This window comes from Sorex araneus, chromosome 2 (assembly GCF_027595985.1).
Source record: "Sorex araneus isolate mSorAra2 chromosome 2, mSorAra2.pri, whole genome shotgun sequence".
Classification (NCBI taxonomy): Eukaryota; Metazoa; Chordata; class Mammalia; order Eulipotyphla; family Soricidae; genus Sorex; species Sorex araneus.
This window is the reverse complement of record NC_073303.1, coordinates 22,701,084-22,720,526: the sequence shown is the minus strand read 5'-3', so window position 1 is coordinate 22,720,526 and position 19,443 is coordinate 22,701,084. Positions and strand designations below refer to the sequence as shown.

The 19,443-nt window shown below is 44.3% G+C and overlaps 1 protein-coding gene across 9 annotated transcripts in view; it reads left to right on the top strand.

Annotated features, from left to right (window-relative positions):
• PHACTR1 (phosphatase and actin regulator 1) overlaps positions 1–19,443 on the top strand; it is a 558,044-nt gene that overhangs the window by 486,094 nt on the left and 52,507 nt on the right. For all 9 annotated transcript variants that reach the window (XM_055125116.1, XM_055125112.1, XM_004619967.2 and 6 more), the window contains 2 exons: positions 13,764–14,014; positions 17,263–17,419. In XM_055125116.1, the coding sequence (XP_054981091.1) occupies positions 13,764–14,014; positions 17,263–17,419 (408 nt within the window). The remainder of the gene's footprint in view (positions 1–13,763; positions 14,015–17,262; positions 17,420–19,443) is intronic.

Below are 19,443 nucleotides of genomic sequence, written 5' to 3'. Positions count from 1 at the left end.
ATAAGTCTGAGTCCTGAACTAAATAATCCCTGGGTTTCTTTTAGTCTTAACAGTATCATATAATTACTGCATTGGCTAAGTTAATAGTGTTTCTACTTGCAAATCAGAATCTTTCCTGGTGAAAAGAATATGTGTATTGTACACCTGCACAATGAAACTCTAAGTGCTGTTTGCTTGGAAAATGGCATTTATTTTCTTCTGGTATTTCTTCATCATGCAGCTAAATGGTATGCCTTTTTAAATAAAAAGCACACCTTTTTAAATAAAAGGCATCTTTTCTTTTAAAGAAAAGGATGCTCTCTTCAGTTAGACATTTGTCCCTGACCCTTTAAGGCATTTGATCAGTTCTTTGACTTCAAAGTGGATATTTATTGTTCATAAGTGGCTCCATGCAATTGTTGCTTTGCAGTTCACCATTATTTCAAGGGACACCATGAGATTTCAGGATGAGGTAATGTCACGGCAAACAGGTCTTGCTCCCCCCTGCAAGACTGCTGAGCAAACTGAGGAAAGAAAGATTAAAATGAGACTGTACAGACCATTAACATCTTTTCACATCTTAAATGGATTTGAAAAAAATGTATTTTCAAGAGAGAGAAATTGCTTCTGAATTCCTCGGTGTCATCTGTAGCAACCCTGTCATTTTCCAGTACACAACCAAGGTTGTTCAGCTTCTTGGAAACCATTCTCCAGGGAAAAACAATTTTTTGTGTAGGACCAAAATGTGCAGACACTAAAGGATATGTTTGAATATATTCATAGATAGCATCCATATGTTGTTTATGGCTTACGAAAAATTCCTAGAGTTAAAGTGCATTCCTTATTAAAACAGCAGCTAAAACGAAGGTTTATAAAATATGTGGCTCGGGCATTAACTGCTTCTCTCATACAGCTGTCGGGTGGGTGAGTAGACTTCAGTGCTTAACTAGTGGGAACCAAAGACCCAGTTGCACAGCTAGTGAAGGGCTCAGCTAGGAACCAATCACAGGTCTCCTAACTCCACTTCCTACCCACTGAACCACACTTCCTTCAAGCCTGGTCTCGGACCTTCACTGAAGTCCAGGAGCTAAGCTTGTAACTGTGTTGCCACTCCTGTTCCATTTCTCCATCAGAAGTGAAGAATGAGGTGCAGAAGCTTCTTAGTTTAATGGAGTCCATTTGTTTATGTTTGTTTCCACTTGCTTGGTCAGTGCTATTTCATCCTTAAAGATGCCTTTAGTTTCAAGGTCATGGAGGGTTTTGCCTACATTTTCCTCAGTGTACCTTATGGATTCAGGTCTGATATTGAGGTCTTTAATCCACTTTGATCTGACTGTTGTGCCTGGTGTCAGATCAGTCTGAGTTCATTTTTTTCCAGGTAGCTGTCCAATTTTCCCAGCACCACCTCTTGAAGAGGCTTTCCTTGCTCCACTTCACATTTCCTGCTCCATTATCAAAGATTAAATGATCATATATTTGAGAATCTGTGACAGAATATTCAACTCTGTTCCATAGGCCTGCAGGTCTGTTTCTATTCCAATACCATGCTGTTTTAATTCCTACTGCATTGTAGTACAGTTTGAAGTTGGGGAAGGTGATGTCACCCGTCTTCTTTTTTCCAAGGATTTCTTTAACTATCCATAGTGCTTTATTGTTCCATATGAATTTCAGGAGTGTTTTATCTATTTCTTCGAAGAATGCCATGAGTATCCTTACAGGCACCACGTTGAATCTTTACAGTGACCAAAATACAGATAGAGTTCACTGAATGGGAAAAATTATTTACCCAATACCCATCAGATAAGGGGTTAATATACAGCATATACAAGACATTAGTAGAACTCTACAAGAAAACACTTCTGACCCTATCAAAAAAAAAAATAGGGAGAAGAAATGAATGGAAACTTCTTCAAAAAAGAAATACAAATGGCCAAAGGTCACAGGAAAAAAGTGCTCTATATCACTAATCATCAGGGAGATGCAAATCAAAATAATAATGAGATATCATCTTACACCACAGAGACTGGCACACGAATGTAGGGAGAAAGGGACTCTCTTTCATTGTTGATGGGAATGCCAACTGGTTGAGCCTTTCTGGAAAACAATATGGGCATTCCTCAAAAAAATTGAAATTGAGCTTCCACATGACCCAGCAATATCACTTCTGGGAATATATCCCAGGGGTTCAAAAAAAGCACAGTAGAAATGACATCTGCACCTGTATGTTCATTATAGCACTGTTCACAATAGCCAAAATCTGGAAACAACTCAAGTGCCCAAGAACAGACGACTGGTTAAAATAACTATTGCACATCTATACAATGGAATAATATGCAACTGTTAGGAAAGATGAAATTTGCTTATAAGTGGATGGACATGAAGAATGTCATGCTAAGTGAAATGAATCCGAAAGAGAGGGACAGACATAGAATGGCTGCACTCATTTGTGGAATATAAAACAACATAATATGAGACTAACATCCAAGGACAGAAGAGACAAGGGCCAGGAAGATTGCTCCACAGTTGGAAGCCTGCCTTATAAGCTGGTGGAGAAGGGTTAGAGAAGGATCACTAAGTCACGGATGGTTGGAGGAATTACTCGGGATGGAAGACGTGTGCTGAAAATAGATAAAGGACTAAACATGATGGTCTCTCAGTATCTATACTGCAAACCATAATGCCCCCAAAGTAGAGAAAGTAAGAAGGAAATTGTCTGCCATAAAGGCAGGGGGTGTGGTGTGGTGGGGTGGCGGGAGGGATACTAGGACTTCGATGGTAGAAAATGTACACTGTGGAGGGATGGGTGTTTGATCATTATATGACTGAAATCAATCATGAAAGCTTTGTAACTGTATCTCACGGTGATTCAATAAAAGTAATTTTAAAAAAGAAATGGATAATGCCAGCCAGACTGTATATAGCTCCATAGCTTTATCTGCCCCTTCTCAGCCTCTGATAGTATTTCAGAAATGGGGAGCACTGACCCCGGAAGGTCACAGAAAGTGTTGTGAATGAATTCATTTGAATTCCTCGCCACTGCTGAAAAAATAAAAGCCTACAAACCCATTCTCTACCCAGAAGGCTACTCTATAGATAGAAGGACATAGTTCCCTGCTGATGAAAGTCCAACAGAAAACAAAAGCTCTAATGTTGAGTTTCTTATCTTAGAAGGCTAATCCTAAACCAGGATAAAACACACAGTGTGTGCCTGCTTTCTTAAAATGAAGCTGATTAACTGTTTTCTTGGATCTCGGTGGTTATTTCTGTCATTTCTCAGCCTCAGGCACTGCAATTTGTAACATAATTTTTCACACATTTTTGGGCTCCAAGAAGAAAACGGCTGATTGTTCTCTCTCCCTCCCGAAAACTTCATAACTCGCGCAGACAAAATGACAAAAGCTGTTCCTGTTGAAGCTGAATTGCATTTCTGCTGTCGTCTTTCTTGGTAGCATGTTTTCTCTGTCCTTGGAGATTGGTTTTCTTTTTCCATTTGAATAATTGTTGCATTGGAAATCTGACTCCAGGCGCAGAATCCCATCACTAAAGAGTTTGTTCCTTTAACAAAAGAGTTAAAATAGTCATTTTAACGATTTGAAAGACTCCTGCCCAGCAGACATACCAGAAGTATGTGGAAACGTGTAATCCCCTCCATGGAGGAATCACAGTGCTCTGCTTTACTCCTGCCTGTTGACAAAGCAGGCAAAGTAATGATTGATGTCGTGACCCGGAACTGTAGCACATACCATGACATTCATTTCTTCATGTAGCACCGTAGCACTGTCATCCCGTTGTTCATCGATTTGCTCGAGCGGGCACCAGTAATTAACGTCTCCATTTTGAGACTTGTTGTTACTGTTTTTGGCATATTGAATACACCACAGGTAGTTTGCCAGGCTCTGCCGTGCGGGCGGGATACTCTTGGTAGCTTGTCAGGCTCTCTGAAAGGGACAGAGAAACCGAACCTGGGTTGACCAAGTGCAAGGCCTACCTTCTGTGCTATCAAAAATAAGCTATGCTCTTCCACCAGTAAGAAACATAAAAGATAGAGCTTTCTCAAAGTCTAGGTCCTGTAAACTGTAGTCAAGGGACGCTCTTGTGTTCACATTCTAGATGTCTCCTCCATGGTGTGGTGGAGTCGAAGAAGAGAGTCAGATTTTCTAAAGAAGACACCTTGTTCTGTATTATTCTTGTTTGAGACAGAACTAAGGGCCAGAAAACTTTCACTTTCATGACATGCCATAGGGACATAAAAAAGAAGATTTAAATTCATGCTTCCCCCCCATCTCCTTTATTTTTTTTTAAATCAATGTAGGACTGCCATTCTACTCTCAAACTTTCTTCCTTTTGGTTTTCTATTTTTAGAATGTCTCAAATAGCAGAATTTCTGTTTTATTCACACTTCAGTTTGTTCTTCCCTGTCACTTCTTCTTCTTTTTTTTTTTCATGAGGAAAGTTATTCAGGCAGTTTCTTCCTCCAGGGAAGAATGAGGACAAAGCAAAGCCCATAATCTTGCAAGCCTACTGGACTACTGTCCAGTGGGGGGAGGCAGATGACAAGCCCATAAATATGTCATAAAGCAGGGATGGGCCACTAAGGGAAAATAAAACAGGGTAGTGGGAGGAGATAGTGCTCAAGGAAATACATCATTAATATGGACACAGAAAACTCATTGTATTTCTCTTTTATTGACAATATCCCATTATCCAGTGCTGGATTACCAGCCTGATAATTCTTCTTTCCTCTCGCTTATATCCTATCCTCTCTGAACACCTACTCACCCCTTTTCTCACACTAACCCTATTGTCCTGTCCAAGTCCAGAATTTATACTGGCGTCTCTGTCAGTAATTGCACTAACCTTGGGACTCTTCATAGTAAAATTCAGAATGAAAGAGCAACTGGGTTCTATGTGCATCTATTGTCCTTGGTTTTTTATTACACAGATAATTATTATGCTCCATGAGTTTCTTCTACATTTATAGTGCAAATTGCATTTCATAGTTAACATATACATATTCAAAGAAATAAGAGGCATGCTGGTTTCTCTGGGAGAAGGCAGTGTAGCAAAAGAAGGAACACCAGTTCCAAGTTCTCGTCCCCACCGTGATCACCACTAAGTGATTATTTCATTAATTTTCCTCAGAAAGCTAATGTCCTCGTACAAATCAAGAAAGTAATACCCTTTCAAAGTTTGGGAATTTTTGTAAAACCTTACATGAGACTATGAACATGTTTATAGAACATTGTCATCAGGACCATATATGTAGCTGTTGCCACTGCCTTGCTCCTTCATCCTGAGCCCTGCAATCTCTGGTGGGTTTAATTCATAGAAAGAAAATATTCCCAAATGGTGCAGCTGGTCAACATCTTAGAAATGTCATAGACCATTCCTAGGGTCCTGCCTGTTGAGTCCTGGTTCATCTGTCAGGAAACAGGAATCATTTAGCGCTGCCTAGGTGGATCAAGAGTCTCATCTATTTCCCTCCAGAAAAGAATTTAGTGTTCACTTAAATGTTTTATGTCATGTCACATAAGCAGGAGCTTTTCTACCCTGATGATCTTACTTTTAAAAAATGACCTAACTCTAACAGTCTCCACTGAGTTGTTGGACAGCCCTTGAGTGCAGGACAGGGAAATCCAGTCACTTTAATTTCTCTGCTACATCTCCTGGCAGACATGGAAGCACCTGGCATTCTGTCTGCTTTTCATCTTGAGAGGAAAGAACTTTAGATCAGAGTTTCCCTTGAGAGGAAAGAACTTTAGATCAGCGTTTCTCATCTAGGGACTAGATAGCCCCTCTAGATCCCCCAGAATATTATAAGGGTGCCACAGGTGATAATCGAATAAATGGGGAGTTATGGCATAAGACGAGGGCCAGCCAGTAGTACAGGGAGGCAACAAAGGAAACAAGGTCAGAAGATGGACAGGGGCAAAAAAAAAAAAGAAGACAGAGCTCTAGATCACTATTTTCCAAACCTTAATTCTCTCTTCACGGGACTCCATACCTTCTTTACAAGGCAACACTCCTCAGGTCAGAGATTTTAGTGAACAACGTGATGGGAAATACCCTGCAGCCTAATCTGATTCCAGAGGCCTTCCTATATTAGACTGACTTTCTATCAGTTCCAAAAACATGCACAAAAGTGGACTGGAATTTGAAGATGATAAGCAGCCCATGTCTTTGAGATACTTGGAGTCAATGGAGCTGGGGCACGGGTGGCAAATGCTGAGATACACGCTGATAGCATCGTGGAGCAGGTGCTGTCACAGACGTGAGACTTGGAAGGACAGAGACAGAATTGATTTCCTTTGAAAACAGGAAGGAAGAACAGAGAAAAATTAAAAACACTTCTGAGCACTCACTGTAGGGTAGCTTGATGTTCTGGGACAAACTCTGAGGGGGATAGTTGAGAGGCTGAGTAATGGCAAAAGAAGGAAGAGGGGGAAGGAAAGTATGAATGGGTTTGGGAAGTAGCAACTGGCTTGAGGTGCCTCTAACACTGAGGATATGACCTAGCATGATGATGACAGATGAGACTGAAAGGAATTGGGGGACCAGAGAGTGAGATGCCCATAGTCCATGCTAGATGGTCAAAAGTGGATTTGATCCAGTTGACAATGAGACCCTTCAAAGACCTTTGCATTGGGAGAGTTGTAGAATCTGACTTGCTTAGCAGTAGTTAAGCATGGACTGGGTGGTGATGGGAAGGAGAGAAGATTCTGGAAGAATAAAGTTCAAGCCATTGCATAACTGTAGCTTCTGCATAGGTGGTGATATGGCAACATGAATAAAAGACCAAGATCTAATCCCTACTTCCTGTGTAAATAATGCATTGGATCTTTCTGGAAGTGTAGAGGTTCTACAGAGGGTATAATACTTGATCTGCATGCTGCCAACTGCAGTGTGATCCTGGTACTCCCATACAGTACCCCTAGCTTCACCATGAGTGATCCCTAAGCAGTGAGCCATAAGAAATCACTGTACACCACCAACTGTGACCCAAACCCCTCATCATCATCATCATCATCATCATCATCATCATCATCATCATCATCATCATCATCATCTTCATAGTCTGTGAGTTAGGAGAGTAGGTAAAGCACTAGCCTTGCTCTCAGCCAGTTTGTGATCTGTTCCTGGCATCTCATATGATTCCCCAAGCACAGCAAGGAATCATTCCTGAGCACTGAGACAGGAATAATCCCTAAATACCATCAACTGTGACCCAATCCCTCATATAATAATAATGATAATAATAATAGCACTGTAGCACTGTCATCCAATTGTTCATCAATTTGCTCGAGCAGGAACCAGTAACGTCTCCATTGTGAGACTTGTTGTTACTGTTTTTGGCATATCGAATATGCCACGGGTAGCTTGCCAGGCTCTGCCATGCAGGCGGGATGCTCTCAGTAGCTTGCTGGGCTCTCCGAGAGGGACGAAAGAATCAAACCCGGGTTGGCTGCGTGCACGGCAAATGCCCTACCCACTATGCTATTGTTCCAGTCCAATAATAATAACAATAATAATAACAATAATAAATATGAGTCTGTGAGATAGTACAGCAGATAAATCACTAGCCTTTCACTCAGCCAACCCAGGTTCTCTTGCCAGCATCCTATATGGTTCCCCAAGCATAACAAGGAATTATTCATGAGTGCAAAGCCAAGAGTAATCTTTGAGCATCAACAAGTGGACCTCCCCCCAAAAAAACAACAATGATAATATACCCCACTCTAGATGTGACATCACTGAGTTTCATTTTTCTTTCCTAAAAGGCACAAGGTAATCCTCCAATAGCATCATTTCATTCAGCATAGGTCACCCTAACACTGATGAGGAAACAGTAGATTCCCAGCATGGTTGCTATCCATGTGTCACTTGCACATTTTCTCTGTGTCTGGTGTCCTCCAGGTAGTCTAGTGACTTCCCATATCCAAAGTCCTCGTTGGTGGTTCATTGACATGTCTTCATGGTCCATGTCTGAGACTCTGTGTGTCAAAAGATGTTCTTTTGAGGATTCACCCCACCTAGCACCCCAAGATACCTGGTTGTCTGTTATCAAAGGAGGTCCAGTCAGCCTTGGCCCTGAACTATAGTAAATGAGTTGGAACATAAAGATAGAAATACAAAATATTGCTTAATGGTAGCACTATTGACTATCTTTTATGTATTTATTTTTTGAAGTTTAGTGGTGGTTTTGTGACCAGAAAATTAACCCTATGTTTATATCAGCAACCTGTGGGGAAATTTGCTTTTATTTTTCATTGTCTTTCAAGAAGTCACATTTTTGCAGCTTTTAGTGACTGTAAAGTGAGAATTCCCCATAACGCCTAACTTCTGGGTTGTTGTGGGGTCTAAATGCATCCACACGTGGCCTATGTGAATGCTAAAAGTATCATGTATGAGTGATCCTGAAAGAGTAAGGAAGAGTCTGTTTAGAGGGCTAGAACAATAGACATCACGCTTCTCTGCAATTTAATTTCTAGTCAATTACCAGGACAAACAGGGAATATGTACACCCATGTACACCTGTTTAGTGCAAAAGCTCATCGAATCAAAGTGAATTCAATCTTGTTGGGTCTCTCACTTACCAAAGTGTGATCTTCATATCATTGGTGGCATTTGCCAATCTTTTATAAGAATTTATAGTCACATACTTGCCATGTTATAAACACATCTAAGTAATGGATATAACCTCTGTTTACAAAGGTATCATTGTTTAAGAAGAGTGTTTACATATTTTGTTTGTGCTTTGAGGGATTACACTTGTGGTATTCAAGGGCTATTCCAAGCATGGTGCATGGGGCACAGTGGGGGTAATTACTGCCAGTGTATGGGAGATCATTCAGTGCCAGGGATTCGAACACGGGCCTCCTGAATGCAGAACATGTGCTCCAGACATGTGAGCTGTTCCTCTGGCCCCCAGAGTTTACATTCTCTTTTTCAAGTGCAAATAAACTTCAGTAAAATTGCATGTGCACACACATACACACACACACACTCACACACACACAGAGACACTGATTAAGCATGAACGATTGAAGCTAGGAAGCATCGATTTAGGCCAAAGATCAGAAAACACTTTCAATAACTGGATAGTAACTATTTGAGGCTGTTGTACTTATTCACCTCTGCTGCCACTTTGCCCTTTGGTGCACAAGTAGAATGACAAGTAGACGAATGAACCCCTGTCCCCATCTCAACCTTTGTAATCCAGTGTCTATATACTCAGAGTCTCCGGGTTGGCCTCCTGCCTCAGGAAGTACTCAGGTGTACTCTGGTTCTCAAGACCGTAAACATTTATAAAGTAATAGTACTACTATGTTGTTCACATGATCTGTCCTCCAGTTTATGCGTTTCCAGCAGGTAGGGTTTGATTTAATCAAAGTGTGCACTATCACAAGCATCCCAGTTCAGTGTGGGATGTGATACAGCATACTAAAACAGAGCAGCTTCAAATTCAACAGCCTTCCTTGGTTCCCTGGGTTTTCACGGCCCTATTAACTTCCCTTTTAGGACCTTAATTTCTACTTAAAATATAAGGATAATGTGTCACCTGCAGGATGACATGCCACAGCCTGCTGGGCTTTACAGAGATGCACAGGAGATTTGAGATGAGGGTTCTAGAAGAAGGAGCATCATGTGAATAGGTTTCACTCCCTCTCTGCTTTTCTGTGTCAGTTCTTATGCCCTTTCTGACGTTGATAAATGGGCCAACCCTGTGACTGCCACCCACAGGCAGTAGTACACCACGAGATACCTCCCTGAACGTTAAAAAGTCTTAACCATTAATACTGGTATGACTAGTGCAGCACTTACAGCTGCACCTACACCAGCAATTCCATCCCAGATTTAATTAAGTCATCAAACATAACTGGTTTGTGTCAAAGACATCTACTCTCCACACAACTAAGACATGGTCCCTGTCCTACGGGTTAGGCACCTTGGTAGGTTAGCTTGGTTGGGGAGGGGAAGGCAGGAGGCAACTTTCACAGCTCTCAGATCTCCCAAAAACAGAGGAAGAGTGTTGCCTAGGATAAGTATTAGAAAACAAATAGAAACAAGGTGAAGAAGGGATGGGGCCGTGTTTGAGGCTGAGAATATACAGAACCTGGTTACAAGTAACCAGCAGGCAAATTATATGGGGACAAAAATGAGGAACAGGGACAAAAATGAGGAACGGGAACAAGGCAGGATGAATAATATGAGATGAATTGTATATTCATCTCAAAACATTGCTTGTCACGCTGTGTTTAAAGTGCTGCTTCGAGGGATTTGCTTTCACTTTTCTTTAGCCGTGAGCCCTTTTATCTAGAGTGAATCCTCTATGCGATCAGTTCATTGTATAAAACCAGCTTGGTCCGGTGTTCCCCTTCCTGCGGACAGCCACCTGTGGTCGGGGCCAAAGTAATAAAGTGCTACATTTAAGGTGATTTAGCTTTTTGCCTTGAAGAGTGTAAGGCCCCCTAATGTGTTGACTGGGTTTGCCATTTCTGCCATTCTGAGAACACTGACTGGGCCGGCTTGCAGAATTATTCTAGTGGGTGAGATTCAGAAATGTTGGATCTTGGAAAGAGAATGGACTAAAACTTTGAAGCCACTTAGAAGTTATTTCTGTAAATAACAAGAAAGTGCCAACTTCCCTGAATGGCGTGATTTAGGTAATGTCCCAAGGAACTGAAGTGCAGAAGAGGTCTGTTATTTTCCCAGGGTCAAGAGAGATCACTGTTAAACTTGACCAGGTTCTATCTTAACACCTCAAACTGACCGTCTTTCTCATTTCCCTTCTCAGCCAGCTCTTCCTTCATTGCCCTCTCTGGCTCTTTCAGCTTCCGAGAGTAGCTTGCCAGGGTATTGGTTTCCTCTCTCTCAACACCAGCTCTGACACATGCTATCAGTGATACTTATTAACTGCCAAAGCAGTCATCCCATTGTTTATCAATTTGCTCGAATGGGGCTCCAGTAACATCTCCATTGTGAGGCTTGTTGTCACTGTTTTTGGCATATCGAATACGCCACGGGTACCTTGCCAGGCTCTGCCATGAGGGCCGGATACTCTTCGTGGCTTGCCGGGCTCTCCGAGAGGGATGGAGGAATTGAACACAGTTCGGCTGCATCTAAGGCAAATACCCGCTGTGCTATTGCTCCAGCCCAGATAAGGATATCACTTATTAACAGAATAGTTCTAAATGCTTCTAGCATATTTCCTTAATTTCCTGAGAAAAGACCTTCCTCCTTCTTATGAGACACTAGACATTTTGTCACATACTGCAATCTCGCTGAAAGCTGACAGATGACCTGACTCCCCCAGCTCCTAGAGTGCCATCAGCCGTAGTCACAGCATGTCTGGTCCCTTGGTTTACAAAGCTAAGACAACCCATCCCTGCCCAAGTGACTGGGAGTTCCTCCTTCTAGACTTTTCTATTCAAGACCTTACATTCCCCAGAGATCTTTGAGAGACAAGAAACCATAGTTTTTCTAGTCTAGACCCCCATGTTTTCTTCTCTTGGCATATTTTTACTTTCTCCATCCTCTTGAGGCAACGTGGAACCTTCTGCCTGAAGGAATTCTTCAAAAAGGATCTTCTCACCAGACAGGAATCCTGATGTTGCTTTACATTCTACACCCTTGACGGTGGCACCCTGACTCTACCTCTACGGACACCATTTTTCACTCACCTCTCTGTGGAGAGAGATGTGAGGGCAGAGGTAGGGTGAGAGACCCAGCCTGGCATTACTCTTCTGTCTCTTTATTCCTACTGCCCGAGTCCCAGTGTTGGGATACCGGCCATCACTGGTAGAGTGCATAATCTCTTTCATGAAAGAGGTACCAAAGGCAGTGGGGGAAGGGGAACAGCAAGGATGGAGGGCATGATCACTCCCCAGAGGTCCCCCTTTCAGTGTCCTGTTTTATCTGTCACTTAAAGGGCATCTGTTATACTGTGCCTCCTGCTTATGGAGACATGGACCCCTCAAAGTGTTAAGATCTAATAAGACACTGAACCTTTGTGAAAAGGAGATTTCATCTTGCTTAGCAATTGAAGGTTTCTTTTTCTAAGCCGACTTAGCTCATCGCCTTGAACATCATAGCTCATAACGCGTTAACTAGATTTCCCATTTGTGTCACTGAGGAGTTGTGTGGAAAAAAATATAGAGAAAAAGGCAGCCCTTTGGAAACAATGGGAGGAAGAAAGTTAATTGAATTTAAATTAGACATAGCAATCACTGGGAGCATAATTGAAAGTTTCAAAGGAGACCATCAGGCATTCGTGTCATGGGTAAGATTTTTCTTCTGGATAAAGTATTCTGATGTAAAATGTGTTGATATATAGAATATAACCTCACACTCAACTTCCTTATAAATGTCAAACACTTTGGGGTGAAATGCACTGAGTTTCTCCTATCTAGAAATTTTGTAAGTGAAAGATATAAATTCTACTTCATTATTCTGAAAAGAATGATAAAATTTAACTGTGTTTCTGGCTCCATTATTCTTCTGAAATCCACTTAAAAACTTGTCATAAAAAAAAAAGATTCTAAATGGCCCCTACGAGCCTAAGATAGACTCCATTAAGAAAAGAACTACTTTATTTTCTTTATTTTCGATGAGACATTTCCTAACTTTCTTATAATGAACTTATATGGCGGTTGTTATCAAGCAGAGTTTTTAATTTAAAAAAATATCTTTTCTCTGAGCTGGCTCTACTTAAGGGTGAAACCAAGAATAACATCAGCATTGCTTGGAACATTGACCTACTCAAAGCAGACTGACATTCTTGGACGTTCCTGAGGGTCTGATGTTATTCCTGAGAGAAATCATCATTTAATCCCACCTTGCCCTGGACACCCTGATGCTGGGTTCAGGCCTGCCTGGGCTTCCAACCTCATGGTCTATATCTCATCTCCATCCCCGGCGGTTTCACACCATCTCTCCCACTCCCAGTCCCTGCAGTCATACTGGAGAGCTTTGAAAACCAGAACCTCCCATAAAGTCTCCTCCCTGCATTTCTAGCTTCACCATCAAATTAGTGCTCGGACTTCCTGTGAGATCTGCATGACAAAGGAAACTTCTGTTGAAGTCACCTGGAGATAATGACCTTAATCAGAAATATCTGTGAAATACTCTTGTGTGTGTGTGTTGTTGTTGTTGTTGTTGTTGTTGCTTTGGGGCCATCCCCCGCAGTGCTCAGGATTTATCTCTCGCTCAGGGATCACTCCTGGGAACTCCTGGGCACGAAGGGAACCATATGTGGTGCCAGGGATGAAACTGCGCTTAGCTGGGAACAGGGCAAGCTAGCTCTCCAGTCACTTTCACTTTTAAAAAACTACTGGGACTGGAGCGATAGCACAGCCGGTAGGGCATTTGCCTGGCACGTGGCCAACCTGGGTTCAATTCCCAGCATCTATATGGTCCTCTGAGCACCACCAGGGGTAATTCCTAAGTGCAGACCCAGGAGTGACCCCTGTGCATGGCCAGGTGTGACAAAAAAAAAGGCTAAAAAAAACTATTGTAGTGAATACATAAGCCTACCACATGCCATCATAACTCTTCAATGTAGAGTCCGGTGGTGTCCAGTGGCATTGTCATCTGCTGCCAAGGGATTAGGGTTCTCATTTCTGCCAGCAAGCTCTGCTGTCCAGACCTATTTTTCTATAAAATGAGAAAGGGGGCTTGGATTCCCTTGTAGCCTCTGCGTCTCTTGGGACTGACAGCATTTTCAAAAACAGTTTCCAGTGCCATTCTCCTGCCTCAACGTCCTCTTTTCTCCTTCTCTCTTGCAGCTCTGAGCAGCGGGTCCCCTGCGCCACTTCCTACCACGGCTCTGCTTTGCACTCGGGTGATGGGGTCACAAAAGCGGGACCTCTGGGCCTGCCGGAAATAAGACAAGTGCCAACTGTTGTGATTGAATGTGATGACAATAAAGAAAACGTGCCTCATGAGTCCGACTACGAAGACTCTTCTTGCCTCTACACAAGAGCAGAGGAAGAGGAGGAGGAAGAGGATGAGGACGACGACAGCTCCTTGTATACCAGTGCGTGTCTGCATGTGTGTGTGTGTGTGTGTGTGTGTGTGTGTGTGTGTGCATGCTTCTCTTTGTGAATTTGCTCTCCACCCAGGCAAGAGGGCTTCTGCCCTCAGGATTCTAGTCCTGGGTCAGGTTACAGATCAGAGGTCAACGGTGGGCCAAAGGCAAGTTGTGGGTTTGAGGGTGCTACTCAATTTTCCTGTAGGGGCCCTAATTTCTTCACACATCATACTCAAGGGCAAATGTACTCAGTCATCGTGCTTAAAAATCATAATACCTCTTAGATGGGTCTATATTTGATTGCTTCCTTTGGGTGCAACTTTCAACCTTTAAAATAAGGAACCCCCAAGGCTGGAGCGATAGCACAGTGGATAGGGCGTTTGCCTTGCATGAGGCCAACCCGAGTTCGATTCCCAGCATTCCATATAGTCCCCTGAGCACCGCAAGGGGTAATTCCTGAGTGCAGAGCCAGGAGTGACCCCTGTGCATCGCCGAGTGTGACCCAAAAAGCAAAAGAAAGAAAGAAAGAAAGAAAGAAAGAAAGAAAGAAAGAAAGAAAGAAAGAAAGAAAGAAAGAAAGAAAGAAAGAAAGAAAGAAAGAAAGAAAGAAAGAAAGAAAGAAAGAAAGAAAGAGAAGGAACTCCAAAAACTGTGAGTTTTGCAGTAAAAAATTAAAAAATTCTCAGAAATGAAACATGAGCATGAAATAATTTTTTGAGGCCACATCCAGTGGTGCTCCAGAGCTCAAAGCCAGAGATCCTGCATGTAAAGATCCTGCATGTATGACTGCACCTCAGCCCATTTCCCCATGCCCAAATTCACTTGAAAGCATACCTCAAAAAAACCTTGAGCCACCAAGTGGTGCGTGGGGTTTGCGCCTGCGTCCCACACCTGCCTCTGACCCCAGTGGAAGGAGGTAGAAGGCAAGCTCATCATAATCAAACCCCTAGGACATTAAAAGATAAAAGCCTATACTTCTCCCATCTCCCCCTCTGCCTTATATTCACCAGGCATCATCGAATTGGTGAAATCTGAGAACTGGCAGTGAAATAACTGTCACTGTCACTGTTATCCCTTTGCTATCAATTTGCTCGAGCAGGAACCAGTAACGTCTCCATTGTGAAACTTGTTGTTACTATTTTTGGCATATCGAATACACCACAGGTAGCTTGCCAGGCTCTGCCGTGCGGGTGGGATTCTCTCGGTAGCTTGCCGGGCTCTCCGAGAGGGACGGAGGAATTGAACCCGGGTTAGCCGCATGCAAGGCCCTACCCACTCTGCTATATATATACATGTATATAAACATATATATGCATATATATGTCACTGTACACTGTACATTTAACACTGTGATTTTGGGCCACAGTGATACAGTGGTTCAAGATATATCACAGTATATACAGTATTCATATATACAGTATTCAATCAAGTGAAAGATACGTGACTTGCTTAATAATTTCTCTAACCATTGTACATATAAACATTCTGTTTTTTTTTAAGTAACCAAAAATATCAGCGATTTCAAAACATACCTTTTCTAAGTTAAATTCTTGTAATAATTTTAAAAGATGATTGAGGAGACAACCCTAGGTGGGGTAACCCAGAACCCAGACCCACCGGTCCCTGAGTTGAGGGGTCAGTGAGTGGCTTGGCCACCCTTCACCCCTGCTGCCCAGATTACTGAATGTCCCCTACAGATGTCTCAGCCTCTGCACAGACAACACGAGGACTAGAACCTTCTTTGTGGTGGGGGTGTCCTGTGCATTGTAGGACATTGATGGTGTCTTGATGGTGTCCTTCGTCTCCCTCCACGGAAGGCTTGAGCAACCTCCACCCCACACCCCACATAAAAAGTGGTGGATTTTTTTATTGAATACACAGTTACACAGTTCAAAACTGTGTATGCGATACCCAGTTGCAAAGTTGCTCATGACTGGGTTTCAGTCATACAGTGCTCCAACACCCATCCCTTCACCAGTGTGCATTTCCCATCACCAATGTTCCCAGTTTCCCTCCTGCCAACTCCCCTGCCCACCCCCAAGCTGTCTCTTTGGCACGTACTTTCTTTTCTTTCTTTCTCACTCTCAAAATGAAAAAAAGAAATCCGTTTTGACAACCAGAAATGTCTCTCGACTACGCCAAGGTCTCCTGGGAGGCAAAATTAACCCTGATTTGTGTGAAGCGCTGATTAATCCCAGCTGTGAGGAAGGCCTGCCTTGGGGAGCAGATCTTTCATGCCAAAAAAGTAAAACCCATCTCAGAACACTGCCGTTTCTATGACCTCACTTTCGCCCCCAAACAGACCCTACTTTGTCTGCCTAATTTTATTTTTGGCCCCTATGCTCTGGCCTCTCTCCTCTCCATCTCTGCTTATCAGGCCAGCCCTGCTGCCACCACCACCCTTCCCTGCTTGGAAGTGACAGCATCCTTCTGCCTCTCTCTCTCTCTCTCTCTCTCTCTCTCTCTCTCTCACACACACACACACACACACATGCACACACATGCACACACACATACACACATGCACACAGACTCACGCACACGCAGACATGCACAGACATGCACACATGCACACACACGCACATGCACACATGCACACAGACTCACGCACACGCAGACATGCACAGACATGCACACATGCACACACACGCACATGCACACACATGCAATTGCACACACATGCACACAAGCACACAGACTCGTGCACACGCACAGACATGCACAGACACGCACACATGCACACACATGCATACGCACACACATGCAAATGCACACACATGCACGCAGACTCGCGCACACGCACAGACATGCACAGACATGCACACATGCACACGCACACATGCACATGCACACACATGCAAATGCACACATGCACGTACACACACACATACATACATACACGCATGCACGTGCCCGCCCTCCTCTGTGAAGCTTTCCCCAGCCAGAGGCTGCTTTCTCCCCTTCCCTTCTGCTTCACAGCCCAGGTCATGCCTCCTCCGTGCTCCCGCCTGCACACCAGGCTCCCTGGAGAGCACACGGGAGCCCAGCTCCCATGTCCTTTCCACCTCCTGGCATGCTGCCAGGAACGTGGAGCGGCCTGGTTGCAGCAGCTGGAAGCTTCGAGGCTCTTAGCCACTCTCCGGCGTTCCTACTGTTGTGTCGCTCTCCCTGCCCTTCCCCCTGGCAGCTCACAGTGAGCCCCGGGGAACCCAGGAGGGTCTGTCTCTCGTCTGACTCCTTCCTCCCTCCCGCAGGCTCCCTGGCCATGAAGGTGTGCAGGAAGGACTCCTTAGCCATCAAACTCAGCAACCGGCCCTCCAAGAGAGAGCTGGAAGAGAAGAACATCCTTCCCAGGCAGACGGACGAAGAGAGGCTGGAGCTGAGGCAGCAGATTGGCACCAAGCTCACCAGGTAGGACAGTAGAAGCTGCAGCACCACAGGTTCTAGGGGACGAACTCAGGTCCTCGTCCCCTTTGGGCCTCCTCCGTCTGACTGGAGGAACTTAGTACAGGAAAGTACAACATGTGAAACATTCCATTTCTTGGAGCCGGAGAGATAGTACAATGGTTAGCGTGCTTTGCCTTGCACGTGACCGACCTGGAGTCAATCCCTGGAGCCCCTTCAGGTCAACCCAGCCCTGAGCACGGAACCAGAATAAGCCCTAAGCACTACCAGTTGTGGCCCAAAATAATCAGACAAACAAAAATTCCGTTTCTTGTTCAGGCTTGCTTCTCTAGGCCTCTTTCCTTCTCATTATCAATATCTTAGAAATCTCGCTTGGTGGAAGGCTTGGGGATAAGATGAGAGGGTGGCACCTGGGAATAATGATCGCCTGTAGAGACATCACCACTGCAATCCAGCAGAAGCCACGCCCCGCGTACACAGGAGATCTGGTTTGGTCCAGCCTAGAGCAATCCAGTAAGCAGCTGCACCCCTAACTCCCTACAGCTAGAGGAGAACAGTGGTTGGTTATTTGGGGGCTCAAAAATAATCTCTACTTCTTCCTGGATGCTGGTCCATTTACAGAGATAGTACTGACACAGGGGGTATGTTACATCCATATAGTATGTCCATGTAGGACCCTTGTAATCTAAAACATATCGATTAGACCCATTAGGACCTTTGTCAGCAATGGCATGTTGGTTCAACCCAACAGGACCCTCGTAATCTAGGGCATACTGATGAGATGAGCTAATATCTGGAGAGCCCTTGTTCATTCTCAGGACTTCTGCTAGTCATTTTACATGGACTGAACCATTTCAAAGTTGAGCCTCTCTATGAGGGAAAGTCTTGGGTACCCATTCTACAGATGGGAACCATGGGCGATACTGGTATAATGTCACAGAGGGAATCTGGTCATGCATGACCACTCAGGCTCTATTTGCCATGCCCTTCAGTCTACCGCAGACTCTGGTGCATCCAGCCATGTCCCAGGACTTTCTGTTCCCCATGGCAACCAGTGTTTCTCTCTGCCTGTGTTTCTGTGTTGGTAAAATGAAGGGCAGTAAGAATTATACCACAGCAGTGAAGCCTTTGAAACAGCGTCAGCCCCACAGCAAACACTCGGCAGTTGTTAATCTGCCTCTCAAGTGAGGGAGCCGGTGCTCATGGGGCTTCTTAAGGCATCGACTTTGTGCAGAGACAGGCTGGGATCTCCCTCCCCCCCCACCTGGTTTCCCTTGTTACCTCATTATCCACCTGGGCCCCCGAGATGGTGTTGCAGAGTGGGCTGTGTCGAATGTTTCAGACAGAAGCATGATTTGTCCTTGGATTATGCCGTCATAATTCATAGAATGAAAATAACCAACGCCCCTTCCCACTGCCTACTGACCACACCCACCCCCAGACACACACACACACACACACACACACACACACACACACACACAGAGTCACTGGAGGTGGTAACTTGTCCACACCTTGGTGGTTTCGACATCTACTAGCTCAGCGAGACTGAGAGCACTTTGACTCTCAGAGTATTCGGGAAAGCTTGCCCTTGGTGCAGAGTGTAGAACACTCTTTCTTGGACTGAACCTGAAACTTCTGTGCCCACAACCCCACAGAAGCCACTTAGAGCCTCCCCCCGCTAACTCTCATGCCTCCATGCCTTGGAGATGGGCCTGGATCCCCCGCTGTCTCCTCTCCCCCCCTGCCAGTGCCTCCATCTCTCTGGCCATGCATCTGCGGGCTCTCTAGCCAGCGTACCCAATTGCAGACATAGTACAGCTACTGCTGTCCTTGGGGTGACGGGGGGAACAAGGGAATAGAACCTTGACTGTGGTTCCTCTTTCAAAGTTCACCTCACCCACCTCCCTGCAGAAGGGGCAGCCTTTGGGGGAACTCTTCTCCCACCCCCACTTTTTTTAGAGCCATGCAGGACCCCACTGGGCAGGGGGACATCTCGGGAGCTCTCTGCAGAGCTGAGTGAGCTGTTC